At 37.9% G+C, this 20,683-nt stretch overlaps 2 protein-coding genes and 2 long non-coding RNA genes across 5 annotated transcripts; 3 read left to right on the top strand and 1 right to left on the bottom strand.

Annotated features, from left to right (window-relative positions):
* The first annotated feature begins 2,280 nt into the window (after positions 1-2,280).
* Positions 2,281-4,395, top strand: LOC106920506 (uncharacterized). Its single transcript, XM_014991540.2, has 5 exons — positions 2,281-2,414; positions 2,547-3,209; positions 3,785-3,901; positions 3,983-4,026; positions 4,169-4,395. Exons 1-5 carry the CDS (start codon positions 2,360-2,362, stop codon positions 4,286-4,288), a joined length of 999 nt encoding a protein of 332 aa, XP_014847026.2. The 5' UTR covers positions 2,281-2,359; the 3' UTR covers positions 4,289-4,395.
* Positions 4,396-5,895: 1,500 nt separating this feature from the next.
* On the top strand, positions 5,896-9,533 carry LOC148153871 (uncharacterized). Its single transcript, XR_015766201.1, has 4 exons — positions 5,896-6,495; positions 7,169-7,337; positions 8,003-8,054; positions 8,871-9,533. It is a non-coding gene; the product is annotated as an uncharacterized LOC148153871 (long non-coding RNA).
* Positions 9,534-11,317: 1,784 nt separating this feature from the next.
* Positions 11,318-16,058, bottom strand: LOC106912588 (uncharacterized). Of its 2 annotated transcripts, none has more exons than XR_015766175.1 (8): positions 15,451-16,058; positions 14,612-14,780; positions 13,894-14,067; positions 13,694-13,786; positions 13,302-13,607; positions 13,040-13,216; positions 12,731-12,899; positions 11,318-12,649 (listed from the first exon to the last, which is right to left on the bottom strand). It is a non-coding gene; the product is annotated as an uncharacterized LOC106912588 (long non-coding RNA). The 2 variants fall into 2 exon arrangements; XR_015766174.1 differs by having other exon boundaries at positions 12,743-12,899.
* Positions 16,059-16,984: 926 nt separating this feature from the next.
* Positions 16,985-19,115, top strand: LOC106920505 (uncharacterized). Its single transcript, XM_014991539.2, has 6 exons — positions 16,985-17,072; positions 17,206-17,538; positions 17,655-17,696; positions 17,779-17,889; positions 17,999-18,033; positions 18,865-19,115. The coding sequence occupies exons 1-6, from the start codon at positions 17,027-17,029 to the stop codon at positions 18,985-18,987; spliced, it is 690 nt and encodes a 229-aa protein (XP_014847025.2). The 5' UTR covers positions 16,985-17,026; the 3' UTR covers positions 18,988-19,115.
* The last annotated feature ends 1,568 nt before the right edge of the window (positions 19,116-20,683 follow it).

Genomic DNA, 20,683 nt, shown 5'->3' with positions numbered 1-20,683 from the left:
AACACTTCATGTGATCGGTATGGAGGGTTGCCATGGTTATTTGCATGACAAGGTGATCCAATCTAGCAGCACAATGGAGACATGTTCTGATCCTGCTCAGAAATCTCTCTTACCTAACAACACCCTCTTCTAAACAGGAAGGTCGAGCTTTACAAGTAGTCAGCTCTCAGGTTTTAATTTGGTTTCATGTTTTGTGGTAAAGAAGGTTCATAATACAGCAAACAGATTTCCACTGATGGAAACTTCACCTCTTGGTTGTACACAGGAAGACTGGGTGTGAGGTCAGTGTTCAAGCATAATGTTCAAATTTAAGTAAGAGATTTGCCAGAATGGTCTACAAAGACTATATTACATAAAATGACTTAAACTAGTCAGCATTGATAAAACTGGTTTTATTGTTTTGAATGGCAACTTGTCCTTGACAAACAAGGATTTTTGTTCAGCCTTGTTAAAATGACCTATTTACCACCTTCGGCTTTTAGCAAAAGTTAAATCTTACTTCTGTTTTAAGGACTTTGAAGGACTCATCCATGCCTTCATAACAACTCGTCTGGATTACTGCAACTCTTTATATAGAGGGATGGATAAATCGCAGATTCAGCAACTTCAAATGATCCAGAATGCAGCAGCACGGCTTCTCACAGGAACCAGGAAGCGTGACCATATAAGGCCAACTCTGGCATCTTTACACTGGCTGCCTGTCTTTTATCGAATAGATTTTAAGATTCTTTTGTTAACTTTTAAAGTTTTAAATGGGTTAGCCCCCCCTTATCTTCGGGACCTTTTAAATTTCCAGTCTGTGTCCAGAACTTTACGATCAAATAATCAGTTATTACTTACAGTTCCTTGAACTCAACTTAAGAGGAAAGGAGATCGAGCTTTTTCTGTTGCTGCTCCTGTTTTATGGAATAACTTACCTTTCCAGATTAGATCTGCCCACAGCCTGGATCATTTTAAATCGCTTCTTAAAACTCATTTTTACTCTTTGGCATTTAATTGACGTATTGTTTTGTGTTCTGTTTTGTCATTTGTGTTGTTGTTTTTGTACAGCACTTTGGTGCAGTTTTATACCTGTTGTAAAGTGCTATATAAATAAATTTGACATTGACATTGACATAGAATAATTGGCATTCAGTAGCCCACCCTGTCTGACATCTGGAATAGACAGATTGTGAATAAAGCCATCACAATCCTAGCCAGCAGAAACCACCACATTTAAGAGGAATTTATTCTCCTCCCCTCGGGTCAGAGGTTCATTCCTCGAGATCTCCATCCTGCAACTGCTAGATGCATCGCTGATTCAACGACGCTGAATCAAATGGATAAATTCCCTCACCAGCCATCATTTAACTCTTCAGAGTTGTGTGTTGGAGACATGTTTGTTTCCTCTATGCCTCAGTGGAGTAAAAGTGTTTCCAATTGTTCTGGTGAGAACATCCAGCAGGACGAGGAAACCATGGAAGGTTCAACTTGGCAGGAAGAGAGAAAAATGGTGAGTGACACAAAACAGCAGAGGAAACAAACAAAAGCTTAGCAGGTCTGATAGGGACCAAGTTGATGGCTTCACTACCTGTGTTGGTTAACCATCGTCTGCCAGATCGATGACAACAACCTCCACAACTCAGCTGATTGCCCACAGGTGTGCAGGCAGCAGCAGGCGCACCACATCCTCCATCAGGATACTACACACTCACAGCACACACAAACACGGAGAAATCCAGAATCCTAACAGCGTGGTTGTCACTGCTGCCCACTTCGGAAAATGAAAAACCTCAAGTTGCCTCTGACCCTTTCTAATGTACCAGCTAACATTGGATCATGGGTAAGGGCACAGTCATTTCTGAAGATTGGAACCAGTTCTGGAAATGTGGACAGTAAATATATTTTATATCCCTTCCTTTCTTCAATTAAAGCTTTTGAAATATTTAACTGTGTCTCAAAATTGGGTACAGTTACTAATAAACTACAAAATGTGCCGTCTTTGAAGCCACATTTTTCCTCATATACGGAGGCTATAGTCCTGGGTTCTAATACTTGAGACCTTTGCTGGTCTCTTCCCTTCTTTTCTGTCTGGTTACAGTCAATATAGCTCACTAGTGTCAAAACATCATCACTGAGACAAATTCAACAAAGTTTAAGGGCATTAATCTGAAGTGGTTAAATAATAAATGAGATATAAATGTAATACTTGTGTGGTCTGTCCAGGGTTCAAGACATATCAGTTGCTCAGGTAGGTGGCACGGAAAATGTGTTCAGAAGTAGACTGTAACTCTGATGGGCCAATCAGAAACAGTCTTAAGTTTAAAGAGGGGTGAACGTACTAACCTTCAGCTCTTCCACTGCTGCATTTTAAAGTGCAATGACTTCTCGAACCTTGGCTTTGTACGCAGCAACTCTGCTTGTGGTGACTATGGGTAAGTTTGCTTCTGCAGCTGCTTTGTCTTGAACTTTTAACAAGAATCTTTGCTTCTTGTCATGCAAACACTGCGACACAAAGTTCTTTAAGTAAAAGTAAATCCTTAATTTTGTGAATTTTTTGTCCTCAGCTCATTCGACAGACTTGACGCAGACATCGCCACTTGTTTACTCAGTAGATGTCGGAAACAACGCTGTTTTACAATGCCACTGCCAAGATGACTCAGCGGTGATGTTTTACTGGTACAAACAAATTCTGGGACAGGAACCGAAGCTCATGTGTACATTGTACAAACATACCAACACTGCAGTCTTTAAAGAGGAGTTCAACAACTCTCGTTTCTCGCTGGACACTGGAAATCACAGGAACGTTGTGCTGAAGATATCAGATGTGAAGATTTCAGATGCTGCGACTTTCCACTGTGTACGGAGCAATTTAAACGACTATGAATTTTGTGAAGGAACTACACTCATCGTAAAAGGTTCAGGTCCTACTATAGAGACTTTGGTCCATCAGTCAGAATCTGACAACATCAAGCAAGGAGACTCTGTGAGTCTGAAATGTATGGTACAAACCGGGAGCTGTGGTGGACAACACAGTGCTTACTGGTTCAGAAACTCTGAAGAATCCCATCCTGGACTCATTTACACTCAGGAGAACAGGAGTGATCCCAGCACAAGAACACACACCTGTGTGTACAACCTGCCCATGAAGGACCATAATGGGACCTACTGTGCTGTTGCCTCCTGTGGAGAAATACTGTTTGGAAACAGAACCAAGCTGGACTCTGACGGTGAGTCGTTTTTCATTTCCACAAATACTTGTTCTTCTTGAATCAAAGATTTTCAGACAATCCTGCTTCTCACATTATTCAGATTGTTCTTTCCTCATCTAGGTTTCATTTGTCTTTTTTTCAGCAACAAAAAAAATTAATAAAATACAGTTGGATGCATTTCATCTTCTAGACTTGATAATGAAATGTATCCTGATAAGTTTTCCAAAAATAGAGATTAACTGAACTTAGAAGCCTTTACAACTTCTGAAATGGATTTTTGCAAGATTATCAGAACTGGTAACAGAAATTAATTTCTTCAAGAGTTTTCTGAAAATAGACCAAAAGACTCTTTAAAACCTTTATCTGTAAAAAAAAAAAAATCTCTTGTATTATCAGGTCTCTAGTTTTATAAGGAGTGGTCAACTCCAGATGTTGAGATCCAGTACCCTGAAAGTTCTGGACACATCCCTTCTCCAAAACACCTAAATTAAATGAATGGAGGCTGAAGAGCATTGAGGCACCAAGATGGGTGTGAAATTAATGAAATTTGTACTACAGTAGCCAGTTGCTTACTGGTTCGTGTTTCTCTGCAGGTGAAGGTTTCTCTCTTGTCTTGGTTTATCTCCTGAGTGGAGCTCTGACATTCACCACCCTGCTGGCAGCTACACTGGCCTTCTCAGTCTTCAAAATGAACAAAAGGCAGCATGCAGGTGTGTGTTGCCATTTGAAATTCAGATAAAATACTCTGTAAGCTTCAAAGTGAAACTATTCTCGTTCTGTTTTACACACAGATTCCACTGAAATATCTTCAACAACTCCTTCCCCAAATATGCAGGTAAGAATAGTTTCAAATAGTTTCTGAAGCAACTAGCAAGAAGGGGAATGGAATAATAAATTTTGTTCATTCTAAAGTCTTTTTTTTAATTTTTTTTTCTTTTTTTTACTGAGCATCTGTTGTGCTACATATTTGTCCCCAGGAATCCCAAGATGGAGAAAACCTCCAATATGCTTCTGTAAGTCATCAAAAGACCAACATATCAAGAACAAAGACGGATGGAGCATTCAGAGAATGTGTCTATTCCAGTGTGAAGCGCTAGAGCGCAACCAGATGCCTCAACTGTTTCTGAAATATGTTGAATTAATAGAATTTCATCACAGTTTGAAATGTAAAGTGTTGCAATAAAGTTACTCCATTAAAACCAGATTATGAGTTTGTTGGTTTCTTTGGAACAACGGGTGCTGTCCTCACAGAGCTTCAGCTATATTAAGTGATATTCAGTTTGTCTGATTTATTAATCTTATCTGGATGCAGTCAAAACCCTCTCAAGTGTGGCTGTGCATCACATTCCCCATCAGTTGTCTGAAGAAATGGCCCGACCCTCAACTCATCTGTATTCCAGGTCCTTCTACTGTCACTAATTTAAAATGATATCCCCGCTTCACGAAAATATTTGACAAACACCCTGTGAAATCAGTCACAAGTCCAGCAGTCAGACCCAAAGCAGCAGCAAACTCCACTTGAATAATGAATCTAGTGATGTTTCAGAAAAGCTCAAGTGAAAGAAGCAGTTTTAATGTAGAGTTTTAGAAAAAGCTTCCAAGACTGATGCACATCAGAAGCGATGAGATTTTTGACACTTTTAACATATTTACAGTGTCACAACAGACCAGTGGATACTTTATCAAATGCAATTATTTATTTGTGCCAGCAGGAGGCGTAGCCTACCCTAAAAAAACAAAACAAAAAAAAAAACACAGAGATGGTTTTCTGCACCAAAATGAATTGAGGTTAGACAATTAAAAAATATTAAGCTTTGCAGTTTATTTTATAAACTTGGCTTCTCGGATAATGAGACAGATGTTTACAGCTGCTAAGCTTGTCTGTTAAACATAGTTTAACAGGGATATGAAGGGCATCTACCCTCTGCTTCCTGGACTCAATACAGAAAGCAGAGTCATGCTGATGAAAGGCTCTAATCAGATTCTGACTGTGTATATCAGGGGTAACAAACTCCAGTCCTCAAGGGCCACTGTCCTGCAGTTTAAGATGTGCCACAGGTACAAAACACTGGAATGAAATGGCTTAATTTCCTCCTCCTTGTGTAGATCAGTTCTCCAGAGCCCTGCTAATGACCTAATTATTCTATTCAGGTGTGGTGCAGCAGAGGCACATCTAAAAGTTGCAGGGCAGTGGCTCCAGGACTGGAGTTTGACACCTGTGTCAAACTGGAAAATATCATTTTCCAGATGATGGATGGAGATAGTGGAGGGAGTTCATCCTGTAATTGGTGGGTTACCGGTTCGATTCCATGCTCTGTCCGCCTATGTTGTTGTGTCCTTGGGCAAGATGCTTCACCTGCCTTGCCTGCTGCTCGTGGTCAGAGGGTCCAGTGGTGCCACTTCATGGCAGCTTTTCCTGTTAGACAGTCCCATGGCAGTTGGATGTGGGTGTGAATAAATGGGTAAAACTTTGACTATAATGTGAAGTTGTCTGGGTTTCTTTGGACTTGATTAAGTAAAAGCAATTTACCACATAGAGGCGATGGTGTTTTTGACATATCTTAGCCTGACCCAGGAGAAGGTTCCAGTGTTGTGGTTCCAGAAATCTCATCCATTTCTCATCAACGATAACAGATCTCTTGTCCCAACATCCCACTTTATGAAGGTCTCAGAGAGATTCCTGTTGGCCCATCTGAGTCAGCAAACCAACCAACACATTCTCACTCCCAACTCGTCACATATTGACGCTTGGGCAGGTACCCTCGGCGTCACATATTGACGCCGAGGGTACCCCCTTGGCGTCAATATGTGACGCGAAGGGTTCTCTCATTGAATGCTGTACCGTTCCCTAAGCGTCCGATACTGACGACTTAGGAACGAATAAGATGACGTGTCTATTCTATTTTTTTAAAAACCTTTATTTACAATTTATGTGCTAGTTTGTACAGGATATTAAGAATATTTACTGCAAATACATGTCAGACGTATCGGTCACAATACTTTAATTCGGTATTTAAAAATAACTCCGTAAAATATAAAACCGGAGGAGTTTTGTTGTGCTTGTTCTTAGCTTGATTTAAAAGCCTTAAAAAAAAAAAAAAAAAAAAAAACTATTTTTGAGTATGATATCAATGATTTACACCAAATAAATTTAAGAAAAATTAAGATGTGTTTTCGTTTGTGATTGCATGCAAACTGTTCTGTAAACCTTTTAATATGTTTGATTGAAATAAAAATAAGGACGGATCCCACAAAAACCCAAGAAGAATAAGCTGACGTCATCATATGCGACACTTACACTCCGGTGAGTAGAAATCTGCATCTGTCAAAATGTTTTTGTACTCTAAAACCAAAAATAACTCCAAAGTGTGACGTTATAAAATTACTGATGGTAGTTTTAGGACTTAATGGCAGTAGGACTGTGATGCGAATGGTTGAAGACACGTTTGTAACATTTTTTTTTTGCCGGAAAATATACGGTGGAAGCTAGCTAAATTAGCCTCTTGGAGGCTAATTGTTCCTGTACACTGTACCTGTGCTTAATACGTTTAATTAGCCGCGATAAAGTCACATAATAATGTTTATAGTCATGCTTGTTGTTGCCACTTTGTAATATTGGAGGGTTGCTAAAAACATCAGTGTCCCTAGGCTGTGATGATCTTTAATGTTCTGATCCCTGTCTGAATACACTGATTGCAGCTATAGGTCATTTACTTGAATTAAAAATGATCTTGCGTCAGTACAGGCAAATTTCTTTCCTCCTGTCTGTTATTTATTGCTGTTGCAAGCCAGATGAAGAGAAGTAAAGAGCTGAGAACCTGATCTTTGAACAGACAGAGAACATAGCTGAGGAGCAGCCTGGGATGCTTACTGAGGAGCATCCAATGATGACACCAGAGAACCAGGAAGAGACTGTGATAGTGCTTGATTTGCTTGATTTGGTTCCTGTTTCTCATCCTGTTGTCCCATCCTCTCAGTCTTTTCAGAAGAAGAAAAGACCCAGAAGCATCTCTCCAGCTGCCTCTCCTCCTACTCCGTCATCTCTCCGTGCCCCCCCCCTGCCCGTAGATCAGCAACATCTGCATTCATGTCACCTGCTGACCATGCTGTCTCCTTAAGTCAGGGTAGACTATAAGAAGAGAAAGCGTAAGTTTTGTTTTCTTTACATTCATCCATTTTCTTACACCCTTGTCCCTATTGTGGTCGGGAGTGTTGCTAAGGTACACCCAGGACAGGTTGCCAGTCTGTTGCAGGGCAACACAGAAACAGACAGAACACACAACCATGCACACGCACACACACACACACACACACACACACACACACACACACACACACACACACTCACACCTAGGGAGAATTTAGAGAAACCAATTAACCTGACAGTCATGTTTCTGGACTGTGGGAGGAAGCCGGAGAACCCGGAAAGAACCCACCATGCAGAGGGAGAACATGCAGAAAGACCTCAGGCCGAGAATCGAACCCAGAACAAAACTGAACTCGTGACTTAAGGAGTCCAGCCCTAAAATGTCAAAATTCTCACAGAAACAGAAAACCTATAGAGACCCTTTGTAAGCAAAGACAACTTGTTTTGGGCTTTGTTTCCATTTATGTGGCCAGTGTAAAGTGGTTAAAGTTAATGTTAAACTAATTTGAGAAAATGTGTAAATCCATGTAAAGAAGAGTAAAGTTTAGAAGGATTATAAAATATGACAGTCACCACACTAGTTTTCAGTTTTCAAGTGTACACGCTTTGACTTCATTTCTTCTTTTGTTTTTAAAATTGTTTTTTTCCTTTTCTTGTTATTTAGGTTGGTGGAAATGTAGTACCCAAAATCAATCCCTGGGCGTAGAACTAATGCGGTAAGTCTAAAAGTTTAACTGATCCACCCTGTGACAGTACATCCCCACCCCAGTCAAACATGCCAAGATACACTGAGAGACATTGCCACGTGTGGAGTAGATGGGGGGGGGGGAGGGGTGATAAGGGAGGCAGTGGTCTGCAAAAAATAACCACAGTTGTTTACTTATAAACTTTGTGGCTTTAATTACTGACCTACCAGACTCCTTTTCTGTCTTTATATTTGTCTTTATTTTTTTATGAGGACAAAAACGGGCATTACAACAGGAATCAGTAATACTTATACCACATAAGTCACAACATCTTTGGGTGAAACAAATTCATACAAAAAGTCAGCATTTGCACAGAAACAGAATTATAGAACTCCAAATATCGAAATTAGGCCGTTTATTAGCAAAGGAATGCTGATTTTGATGTTTGGACTTTTTAAAGGTGATTCATCACTTATTATTTAACACTGTGCCTTTTATAATTAATATAAGCCACACATTTAATCTGAAACTGTCACTTTTTTTCTGTTTTAATTTTTAGACTTTTCTAAGAAACTGAAGCACTATGAGAGATTTTCATTGTTTGTGTAGTGGTAGAAATGACTGCAGTCAGTTTATCATTTAACACTTAATAAGTCAAGATAATATTGTATATTTAGGACAAAACAGGATGTAAGTACTAGCTGGCATTTGGGTGGATGTAGGCATAGAAAATATTTTGGCTACATTACCTCCTCTTAAAGTCAGGTATACATCTTAGAAAGAAAGATTTGTGAACCTTACAGCACAAAAAATCCACATCCTGATTTTATTGTTGTTCTTTTCTAGCGGAAAAATCTGGGATGACACCTGGGAACCTGCAAGTAAATCCTCATGTTGCTGTCCACCAAGTGCCATTTCCTTCAGACAGCGAACAAGTCCTTCCATGATGTTGCCTTTTCTTTTTTGCATTACAAAGTATTAATTTCTTTTCTTTTTTTTTACTGCAGTTTGACCATTTTACAAAGTTCTCTGTGTAATATTGTTTTCCGCCATTCACTGAAATGAATGTTATGGTTGTAATATATGTAAGCTTATGTTGGGCTGTTTACTTACACATTTTTGTCAAGTTCTGTTAAAGACTAAGTGAGGCTGATTGAGTCACTGCATCAGGCAGGTATTGTGCCTGTATTAAGTCTTGAAATTTAGAACAGAATTGTTTGTAGATTTTGTTCAGTAAATATGACCTAAAGTCTTAAAAACTTTAAACATGGTATTGTACACACTTCTTTTTGAGTGTTTTTAATGTTGATGTACAAAGTAAAGTCTATAAAAATACATAAGAAAATAAGCACAACTTGATTTTAATATAACTAATTAGAAGTGTTTTTTTTAACTCAAAAAGCTATTATTTTAATATTATCTTTTTTGTGTCATGGATTTTGTCAATCAAGACTGTATTTGCAAAATGTTATAATAAAATTGCTTTCAAATGCAGTACTTATTTTTAAACACAGCAACTTTAAGTGAAGTTATTGATGAAGAGCATGATAAAAATACATTGTAATGTCCAGATCAACTGACTGTATTAGAACAACACATTTTAATAAACCTATGTCACAAATGCCATACACAATTTTGAAGAACACACAAAATATAAATTTGCATTTATATATATATATATCTGTAGATATATATCAGGACAGGTATATCTATGTATAGATATATCTATTTATATAGATATATCTATACATAGATATATCTGTAGATATATATCAGGACAGGTATATCTATATATAGATATATCTGTAGATATATATCAGGACAGGTATATCTATATATAGATAGATCTAGATATAGATATATCTATATAAATATATCTATATCTAGATATATCTATCTAGATATATAAATGCAAATGTATATTTTGTGTGTTTAAAATTGTGTATGGCATTTGTGACAGATAGATAGATAGACTTTTTATAAGCATCCCAGCTCTGCATAGTTAGTTCTAGAAATTATTGTACGGCTGATCGGCGGGAATCTGAAATGGAACGCAGCCATCGTACGGCAGACTGATTAAGAGAAGAAAGGAACACTATCAGCACGTTGTGGGAGGTGGGGGGTAATAAGGTTTTCAATAAGATGACAGCCGTATTTGTCTGTAGCCAAATAAGATCAAGGTCAACGATACACTCAGAAATGTTACTTCAAAATGTAGTGAAACTGTTCGTTTGATACAGAAAGAGTCATGATGGGATTTATAAAGACTTTTTCCCTGACAAGCTGGCCGTCATTGTAGGCTGGTCAAGTTTGCCCTGTGTGTTGTCTTTAAGGCATGACGCAAGGTGTAACAGATTCGTTTCCTACACACTTGTAGAACTGTGTGAAGCTATTATGTGTTTTATTCAGTGTGATCATTATTTACACATAAAAAAAGTTTTATGGAAAAGTATTTTGAATAGCATGTTTACCTGTCTAAGGTTAATTATTTAAGTTAAAGTTTGCAGCTTATTTTGTGTATGAAGGAAACCCAGATTGAAACCCAGAAACATTACAGTTTAGTAAATTAATATTGAATCAGTTTGAGTCTACTGTAATTTAAACTACATTAGTATAGTAATCTAAATTATGTTTGATTGACATAGTGCTTTTCTCCTAGAGAAACACTATGTTAAACTGTATAAAAACAATCTAGGGTTAGATTGGGGTTAGGGTTAACCCTAACTCCATCACTAATCTCAAATTGAGTGGTAGAGATGGCTTAATCTTCAAATGCTTTATCAAAGTAATGGTTCAAAGATGCATTTTCTCTAGAATTGAGCTCTGTAGCCCGACTCTAAATCTGTTCTAGTGGAAAAAGAATGATCTGCCTCTGTGGTTCATTTCATCATTTCATAAGCTTGCAGAGAAAAGGCATAAAGAGAATGTAAGTTAAGTTGTGTCCATCTAATTATTGTAGTTGAAATAGAGGTCTACCCCTTTTGGTTTGTAAATGCATCCAAATACCAAGTTAATGTTAAGATTATTTCACTAAGTTGGGACGCTCTGTTTTAAAAAAGAAGTTAGGTCCAAATCTGAAGCATTTCAACTAAATGACACCGACAGCAAGTTCTACCAAACCTTAGTCGGCTTCCTTTTTCACCTGTCAACTGCTGAACCTAGACATGCATGAATAACACTAGGTCTACAGGTCCTTCTCAAAAAATTAGCATATTGTGAAAAAGTTCATAATTTTCCATAATGTAATGATAAAAATTAAACTGTCATATATTTTAGATTCATTGCACACCAACTGAAATATTTCAGTTCTTTTATTGTTTTAATACTGATGATTTTGGCATACAGCTCATGAAAACCCAAAATCCCTGTCTCAAAAAATTTGCATATTTCATCCGACCAATAAAAGAAATGTATTTTAATACCAAAGAAGTCAACCTTCAAATAATCGTGTTCAGTTATGCACTCAGTACTTGGTCAGGAATCCTTTTGCAGCCTTCAATGCAGCGTGGAGGCAATCAGCCTGTGGCTCTGCTGAGGTGTCATGGAGGCCCAGGATGCTTCGATAGCAACTCATCCAGAGTTTTGGGTCTTGCGTCTCTCAACTTTCTCTTCACAATATCCCACAGATTCTCTCTGGGGTTCAGGTCAGGAGAGTTGGCAGTTGACAAGTACTGAAATTTTATTTAACTTATTTCTTTTTAATAAAGACACTGACAGACAAACTGAACAGCATTCAATTGACCAAGGATAAGAAATTGTTCCACCAGTACACACTTTGTGTATTCTTTGGATTAAGAAATAAGTCAGAGCTGCACATATTAATAAAAAAAGAAAAGAAAAGTAGAAGATCCAAAAATATGTCTTCGTTATGTTAGATACTACAGAATCACTGGGACTGCTTAACGTAGCATTGTAGCCATTTAACTGCTCAACATAAGCACAAGTGTTATTACTCCACTTGAAGTAAAAATAGCAAAACTATTAAATTAACTACAATTTCTCTTATTACCTAGAAAATACACTAGATGTGCAGAAACATAAGTGAAAAAGAAACACACTCAATGACATGCATGTGGAAGTAATTACAGCTCTAGTAAGCCCTTTTAGAAAGTACAAAGGCACAAACAAATTAACTATTTAAAAAAAAGAATCAACAAAATAAAACACTGCCCATTTGGAAACATGAAAGCACAAGAACAAATTGTAAGGTGTCTCTTTGTGACTTATGAGCAAACTATATATATATGACTATTATCAGTCACTACTGCAGTCGTCGTCAAAGGTAACGCTCTCTGCTCCTGACAAAGTCTGTAGATCGGGGTGTCCAAAGTTGGTCCTAGTGGCCCGGCATCCTGCATGTTTTATTCTCTCCCTGGTGGTAGAAACAACCTTTTCAGCTTGTCAATGTTCTTAGGCCTTCTAACGAGCCATCATTTGATGCAGGTGTGTTAAACCAGGGAGAGAACTAAAACATGCAGGATGCCGGGCCTCCAGGACCCACTTTGGGCTCCCCAGCTGTAGATAATACTCTGTTGCCTGCAGCTTCATCTGTTGGTGCTGCAGCTCTCTGAGGATGGTGCTCTGGAGACCTCTTGGACCTTCGTCAGTTAGGTCACAGGACAAACCTTTAAAGTTGAACATAAATAAAAATCCAAAATTTAGATGCTTTTACTTTCGGTATGATTATGCGTTACTTAAAAACATACTTTTTAATTTACCTCCCGATAACAGGTGGGAAACTCCTTTAGAGTGTCTTCATAGGATGACAGAGATTTCCAACGATGGTCCATCAACAAGGATCCTCTTTTCCTCTTCCAGTCTCTTTACCATCATGATGTCATCGATTGCCCTTGTTCTTGTGTGAAGACTGAGAGTCTGAAATGCATTTATGAAAAGGACAAATCAACTCATTAAAAGTTTAAATTTGTAAGTTGAGGTCAACACCTGGAGTATCTAGTAACATTATCTGTCAGGTATGATGACAGTATAAAACATATTAGTGTATGTTTACTTACCCCTGTGTGATTGTTGCCATGGCAATGTTGTGTCACCGGACAGGATCTCTTCCAAAGACATAACTTCTGTGTCTGTATCAGTCTTCAAGTGACCAACATCTTCTAAAACCAATGCTAAGATGTTTTCTCCTTTCTGATCTAACGATGAGCCTTGGCACAAGCTTTGTCCATCTGTGTCTGAACAAACAACATCAACTGTGTCAAAGATGTTTATGCAGTATGTACCAGCAAGGTTATACAATGCCTGGTCAGTGTTCCTTACCTTACATTCATGGGCTTTGCCATGGAAAATTGAGAGAAATGGCTTCATTTTAAGCAGGTGTTGGAGCTCAGGACAGCTTTTTGTTAGTTTTCAAGATATGGCCAGTACTTACATGTTACATCCATGGAAAAAAGTGATTGTCTGTTGGCCAGCCTTTGATGAAAGAACAAAGCTTATGCAAATATCTCATACTATCTCGAAGAGCACTAAGCAGCACTCCATGTCTACACACCGCTAGCTCCAAGCCTCCTCACCCAGTTTGCTGCTGGATCTGTGAGAGATCTCCCTGGCTGCCCACCACAAAATCTAGAATGCATACAATTCAGTCAGGCAAGCTGTTATTACAGGCTAAAAGGTTACTGTTATTATACATTTACAATCTGCAGTCTTACATTTTTGGTTGATTTGTGATACAGTCCACAAATGTTCCTATGTTTTCATCCTTGGCAATGAAAAGGTCCTGAAATATAGCCTGTTCCTCCAATCTGAAAACAAAGCAATAAAATACACTTCATGAGGTGTTATAGTCCAAAGGTAGTGAACATCACTAACATATACAAAGAATTGTTATATTTCACACATTTTACAATACCTTGCTGCATTCTTTAAATGGTAATACTTGCAATTTCCATCCACTGAAACTGAAAGCACATCTGGGGTACAAGCTTGACACTTGAAGGGATCCTTCCTTAACATTTTATCCAACTCATATATTATGGCTTCCCGCTCAAAAATCATTTCAGGAAGCTGTCAGCCAAGATCTTAACTGTGATTTAAAATGAGAGATAAAAAAAGAAAACATAAAATAGGACATAGGTGTCCAAATACAAGGCATCAAGAATAGGTTAGGTGTCTTTCAAGTTTTAGGTGTTTCTCTGGGACAAAACATCTCACTCAATTAATGTTGATGTTACCAGGACTTCATATGATCTGAATGCAGAATGAATGAGGTGGCACCTCAGCCATTTGATTCAAGTGTGTTTAACCAGTTCCACCAAAATGTTGAATAACATAACCACTCAAGAATAGAGTCAGACGGCCCTTCTGGGATATGTACGTCAAAGTACTCACACAGCCAAAGTTGACAGTTATTTAAATTTTGATAATATCGTTTTTTTATATTATGGTTTTGAGTCATTCAAAGAATTGTTATTCATACCATTGAGCATGACCACAGTGACTGCCTGTCCTGGTTTGATCCTCAAACATTCTGATGGACAATCAAATTCTAACTGGGATCTCCACAGGTACAAATCGTGCTAAAGAGGTTGACATGTTGGATGCATGAATTTAAAGAAAACAAAACTTACGCTTTCTCTTCTTATAGTCTACCCTGACTTAAGGAGACAGCATGGTCAGCAGGTGACATGAATGCAGATGTTGCTGATCTACGGGCAGGGGGGGGGCACGGAGAGATGACGGAGTAGGAGGAGAGGCAGCTGGAGAGATGCTTCTGGGTCTTTTCTTCTTCTGAAAAGACTGAGAGGATGGGACAACAGGATGAGAAACAGGAACCAAATCAAGCAAATCAAGCACTATCACAGTCTCTTCCTGGTTCTCTGGTGTCATCATTGGATGCTCCTCAGTAAGCATCCCAGGCTGCTCCTCAGCTATGTTCTCTGTCTGTTCAAAGATCAGGTTCTCAGCTCTTTACTTCTCTTCATCTGGCTTGCAACAGCAATAAATAACAGACAGGAGGAAAGAAATTTGCCTGTACTGACGCAAGTTCATTTTTAATTCAAGTAAATGACCTAGCTGCAATCAGTGTATTCAGACAGGGATCAGAACATTAAAGATCATCACAGCCTAGGGACACTGATGTTTTTAGCAACCCTCCAATATTACAAAGTGGCAACAACAAGCATGACTATAAACATTATTATGTGACTTTATCGCGGCTAATTAAACGTATTAAGCACAGGTACAGTGTACAGGAACAATTAGCCTCCAAGAGGCTAATTTAGCTAGCTTCCACCGTATATTTTCCGGCAAAAAAAAATGTTACAAACGTGTCTTCAACCATTCGCATCACAGTCCTACTGCCATTAAGTCCTAAACCTACCATCAGTAATTTTATAACGTCACACTTTGGAGTTATTTTTGGTTTTAGAGTACAAAAACATTTTGACAGATGCAGATTTCTACTCACCGGAGTGTAAGTGTCGCATATGATGACGTCAGCTTATTCTTCTTCTTGGGTTTTTGTGGGATCCGTCCTTATTTTTATTTCAATCAAACATATTAAAAGGTTTACAGAACAGTTTGCATGCAATCACAAACGAAAACACATCTTAATTTTTCTTAAATTTATTTGGTGTAAATCATTGATATCATACTCAAAAATAGTTTTTTTTTTTTTTTTTTTTTTTTTTTTTTTTTTTAAGGCTTTTAAATCAAGCTAAGAACAAGCACAACAAAACTCCTCCGGTTTTATATTTTACGGAGTTATTTTTAAATACCGAATTAAAGTATTGTGACCGATACGTCTGACATGTATTTGCAGTAAATATTCTTAATATCCTGTACAAACTAGCACATAAATTGTAAATAAAGGTTTTTAAAAAAATAGAATAGACACGTCATCTTATTCGTTCCTAAGTCGTCAGTATCGGACGCTTAGGGAACGGTACAGCATTCAATGAGAGAACCCTTCGCGTCACATATTGACGCCAAGGGGGTACCCTCGGCGTCAATATGTGACGCCGAGGGTACCTGCCCAAGCGTCAATATGTGACGAGTTGGGAGTGAGAATGTGTTGAACCAACATATATCAGGACCCCTGAAAGTTACTTATGGCTTTGGTGTTGGAGTTGAAGTCGCCTATATGTCCAGTGGTGTGCAGTGGTAACACAACTAATACATAAATAAGGCATTAAGCCAGGACACCACACTACATAATACACCTACTTCATAATCACCAACAAAATCACAAAGCATGCAGCAGAGTGATGATCTTGTTTTTTGATTTCTCCAGAGCATTTAACTTTGTCCAAACCCAGCTGGCCAAAGCCTGATTTGTCTCTCTGGATCGATGACCAGACCATCTGGATCAATAACTACCTGACAAATAGACCATAGTTTATAAGACTAAATGGCTGTCTACAGGCAGATGGACAGCAGCACCAAAGGGGACTGTGCTCTCACCATTTCTTTTTACTCTCTACACTTCAAAACACAAGTCAGAGTCATTTTATATGCAAAAATACTCAGATGGTTCTTGGATGCTTCAAAGTTTGCAACAAGGTGCTGCAGATTTCTATAAGTCTGATGTGGGAAGTGTAATCTTTTCTGCCATCATGTGTTGGGGCAGCAGCATCAGATTGGACATTTTAAAAAACCTAAACAGAGTGATGAATAAGGCTGGTTCTGTTCAGTGGACTGCTGTAGAACCTCTGGAAATAATGGTGGAGATGAAGGATTGTCCCAAAGAAATCACAATAATTATGGACAACCATGCACATCCTCTTCATGAGACTGCTTTAGAATGACAGGTTGCCGTACGATAGTTAATATTTGACAATAATTAAAATGGCTAATTAGCTTACCAATGGTATTTAAATACTTTTATTTATTTAAATTGAAGTTGAAATTGCAAATTTCAAAAGCTAAAGTTTGGTCAAGAAAAACAAAAGCCTTTTGATGTGAAGTGAACTGTTCACCACTCCCCTTTCTAATAAATCCCCCTACATAAGAAGCGGCCAAACTGAGACATTGTTGTACGCAGAATGGGGAACTTCATGCAGATAACAGCCATACTGCTCTGCAGCCAAAGTAAGTAAAATATTAAATCATGTTCATCGTGGACTCCATTTTAACTGTGTGTTCTTTAACTTTAACATGTGAATCAGGATTCCATTCTTACTGATTTATTTTGTCGTCTTATAGTTGAATCTGCTTGTTTCAGGTTGGATCTGTGAGTCTCTAACTGTGGAGGTTCATCCTGGTGAGGACATCACTCTGTTCTGCTCCAACCTTTCTTCATCTCCAACCCAGACAGACTGGTTCAGAGTGATTAATGGAACCAAGCCCAGCTGCATCTCCTCCATGTACGGTCCTGAAGGTGAACCTTCGTACTGCCATGGATTCCAAAGTGAAAACTTTAACATGAGCTCCAACGTGACGACTGTCTTTCTTCACATCAAACAAGTGGACCTGATGGACTCTGGATTGTATTTCTGTGGATTTTATATAAAGAAACATACAGTTGTTGGCAGTGCAACAGAGTTAATCATTAAAGGTAAGTCTGACTCTGTGTACCTTAATATTCTAAGATCGTCGCCGTTGTGATTAAAAGTTATTGCAAAATTTAAAAAAAAGAAATAACTGACCAAAAAACATCATCCGTACTTTCAGCTCATGAAGACTCCAAAAATGAGGAGGATTCTGATAATAAAAGTAAGTTATTTGTCTTAGAAGAGTTCCCTGGATTTTACTGCAGTAAAAAAAAAATCCCACTTTAATATGTAAATATTTACAGAAGCTGCTGACCAACTGATGGACCTGATGCCTGGGATTTTAGGTGCTCTGACTGCTCTTCTCTCTGTAACAGTCGTTGTTCTGGCTGTTAAAAACAGGAGACTGGAGAGAGGTACAGTTTGACTATATCACTGTACAACTTATTTTAAAATAATTTAGAACAGAATAATAAATATCAAATCAGTAATTAACTAACCAAACTTTTCCATTTGTCTTTTTAGCTTCAAGCTTAAAGCTGCAAAAAGAAAGAAACAAGGTAAACTGAGTAATTTAACTGAAACTGCATGAATATTTTAAATATTGCAGTTGATCAGATGATTTCTCTTCCTCTTTAGCTCTTTAGTTCCACAGTTGTCCATTTATTTTAAGCTCAACAATATAACTTTCATTTTAGGTGCGATTTGCTGCTTCTATTGCTGAAATCTAACCTAGTACTGCTGCACGACACTAATTATAACAAATCAAACTGCTTTCTCCAAAACAAAGCTATTTTTATCTTTAAAAATAGCTTTGAAAACACATAAAAAGGTAAATTAAGTTTTTTCATTAGAGCGTAGCAGACTGAGAGTTGTTGCATTAGTTGCTTTTGGACATTTGCCGTTAATGCAGTTAGTGTTCAGATGTTTCTTGGTTAATTGTGAATAAATGTGTAAAACAGATTAATTCAACTATTAGCAACTTTCACTGGACTGGAGGATGGCAGAAAGATTTGTCCGTAGTCTGAATAATAATTGTGACTCAGTTAAAACAACAAAAACAAAATCTCAAAACTCAGACTAAAAGATTAACGGTTCACAAAAGAATGACTGAAGAAGAAGCTTCGCCCAATTTGTCGTGTTTCCTTTAATAAAAAGAAAAACAACAACATGAATTTATGTTCAAACAGTTGAATATTGTCTTATTTCAATATTGTCTGAAATTTTAATGCACTAAGGTTATTCAACTATTTACTTTACTTTTATACATCAAGTTTTATCGTAGAAACTTGATGTTTCAATAATCAAGTCATCATAAACTTTATGATACCTAATTCACATCAATCCCCGTTTGACTCTCATGTGGTCATTTTTTTCTTTTTGGGTTTCAGAATGTGGATCCAGATGATTTGAACTATGCAGCTCTCAGTTTCCAAGCAAAGGCCAAAAAAAGTCACAGATCTGGACCTCAGAGGGAACCGGAGCCACATGTTGTGTACGCTGCCACCCGATAGACTCAGGAAGCAACAGGAACTGCAGCGGACAATAAAACAGATTCTATCACATTAATTTACTGATATTTTGGTTCAATGCATCCGTATGTTACATGAGTGCACAGTAAAAATAAAAAGTAGAATTATAATGTGTATTTTATTTCATCAAGAACTCTGTTAAGGTGTTCAGTTTATCTCCGTCTCAGCGTGGCTTTCTTTATTTCTGTTAACCATCAAAGTTAGATTTTCTTGGTTTGTCTGCTTTTTGTCACACAGCACAGAATGGTGTTGAACTGAAGGAGGAGTCAGATTGTTGGACTTCCTCAATAAGACAGTTGATTGGCCTGCTGTGTGAGGAGTGAGATACATTGGCAGGAAGAGACAGCAGAGTGTGGTCTGAGAGCAACTGAAAGAAAGAGGAGGCATCCAGAGACCTCACACACACGCACACACACCCACACACATGCACACCACAGACAGACTGACAGACATGACACTGATTCTTTAAAGAGTGTCCCAGACAATGTTAAATCACTCCTACCATCCCACTGTCATAGTTTTCTTTAATGTTTTGACTTCAAAACAAAAAAGCATTTTGTAACATGAGGTAAATTATTTTTATCCCATCAAAAGTGATTGTCCCCACAAGGTGATCTTTGTGAATGTTGTATTGACCTCCATTCATTTTAGTGATTTAATTTATACCTAGTCCCAGTCATTTTCCTCAAACAGTTACATTTCTATTCCTAACCTTAACCGAAACTTAATTTACACTTTACCATAAAATCAAACTAGCAGAGTGAAGCAGAGCTGCAAAAACAGTGAGGATATGGAAAAGGTCCTCGGTGTCCACAAAGGACCTCTCTCTGTTGGTAAATGCTGCAGAAGTGGTCCTTCATCTGTAGAATAATAAGTAGACACACACACACACACATGCACATGCACACACACATGCACACGCATTCAACTTGCCCCACATTCACCCCTCAATATGCATAACATGTCTTTCTATCTTCATGACTTTGCATTGACTTCCACTCATTTTTCATTAATTTCTATAGTCTAATCCTAACCCTAAAACCAAACCATCACCAGTAACCAGTATATCAACCCCAACCTAAAATCAGTTCTTGATGAAAGTGAAGATTCTTGACCAGGTTAATGTCACTGATTATTTTTCTGTATGTTCATTTGCTGTTGAAGAGGTCTTGAAGAAAATACAAGAACCAGAACTGTCCCTTCAATTCTCCAACAATACGATTTTTATTGTTTTTTCTAGAAAAAGGTTCTAACTTCAAACGCTTAGATTTCAACAAAACGTTTTCATGATCTTCCTTCCAAATCCATCAGATTTTGGAAAAACAAGCTGTTTAGCTGGTCACCCACTCTGTACCCATTAACTACTGTAATCTGCACAACCAGGACATGGACTCCCATATCTTTGCTCCCTATTGTCTTAAATCAGACAACAAATTCATTTTTCAGTCTAGTTCGAGGAACTTTGCACTCTATACCCACCCAGATAAATGCCTATAATATAGCAACTGTAACATCACTTGTGTATGAAGGTAGTGCACATTTACACACATTTACAATATATTGTACACATCTAAATTATTGGCTGAGTGGATAACAATATTAAAAGCATTTTTTTAAAGGTTTTGTTGACTCTAGAGGCCTTTATTTGAAAGTAGTTCAACAGGAAACAGAGTAATTA

The sequence above is a fragment of the Poecilia mexicana genome, unplaced genomic scaffold, assembly GCF_051168715.1.
Source record: "Poecilia mexicana isolate PSO_F unplaced genomic scaffold, ASM5116871v1 scaffold_18, whole genome shotgun sequence".
NCBI lineage: Eukaryota > Metazoa > Chordata > Actinopteri > Cyprinodontiformes > Poeciliidae > Poecilia > Poecilia mexicana.
Note: the sequence above shows the minus strand (reverse complement) of the source record. Positions and strands in the feature narration are given on the sequence as shown.

Bases quoted from the DNA above. Each gene is read 5' to 3' on its own strand.
- LOC106920505 (XM_014991539.2), top strand. From the start codon at position 17,027: ATGGGGAACTTCATGCAGATAACAGCCATACTGCTCTGCAGCCAAA. The intron at 17,539-17,654 runs GTAAGTCTGACT...CCGTACTTTCAG, and splicing joins AACAGAGTTAATCATTAAAG to CTCATGAAGACTCCAAAAAT. The intron at 17,697-17,778 runs GTAAGTTATTTG...AAATATTTACAG, and splicing joins GGAGGATTCTGATAATAAAA to AAGCTGCTGACCAACTGATG.
- LOC106920506 (XM_014991540.2), top strand. From the start codon at position 2,360: ATGACTTCTCGAACCTTGGCTTTGTACGCAGCAACTCTGCTTGTGGTG. The intron at 2,415-2,546 runs GTAAGTTTGCTT...TTTTGTCCTCAG, and splicing joins TCTGCTTGTGGTGACTATGG to CTCATTCGACAGACTTGACG. The intron at 3,902-3,982 runs GTGTGTGTTGCC...TTTTACACACAG, and splicing joins GAACAAAAGGCAGCATGCAG to ATTCCACTGAAATATCTTCA.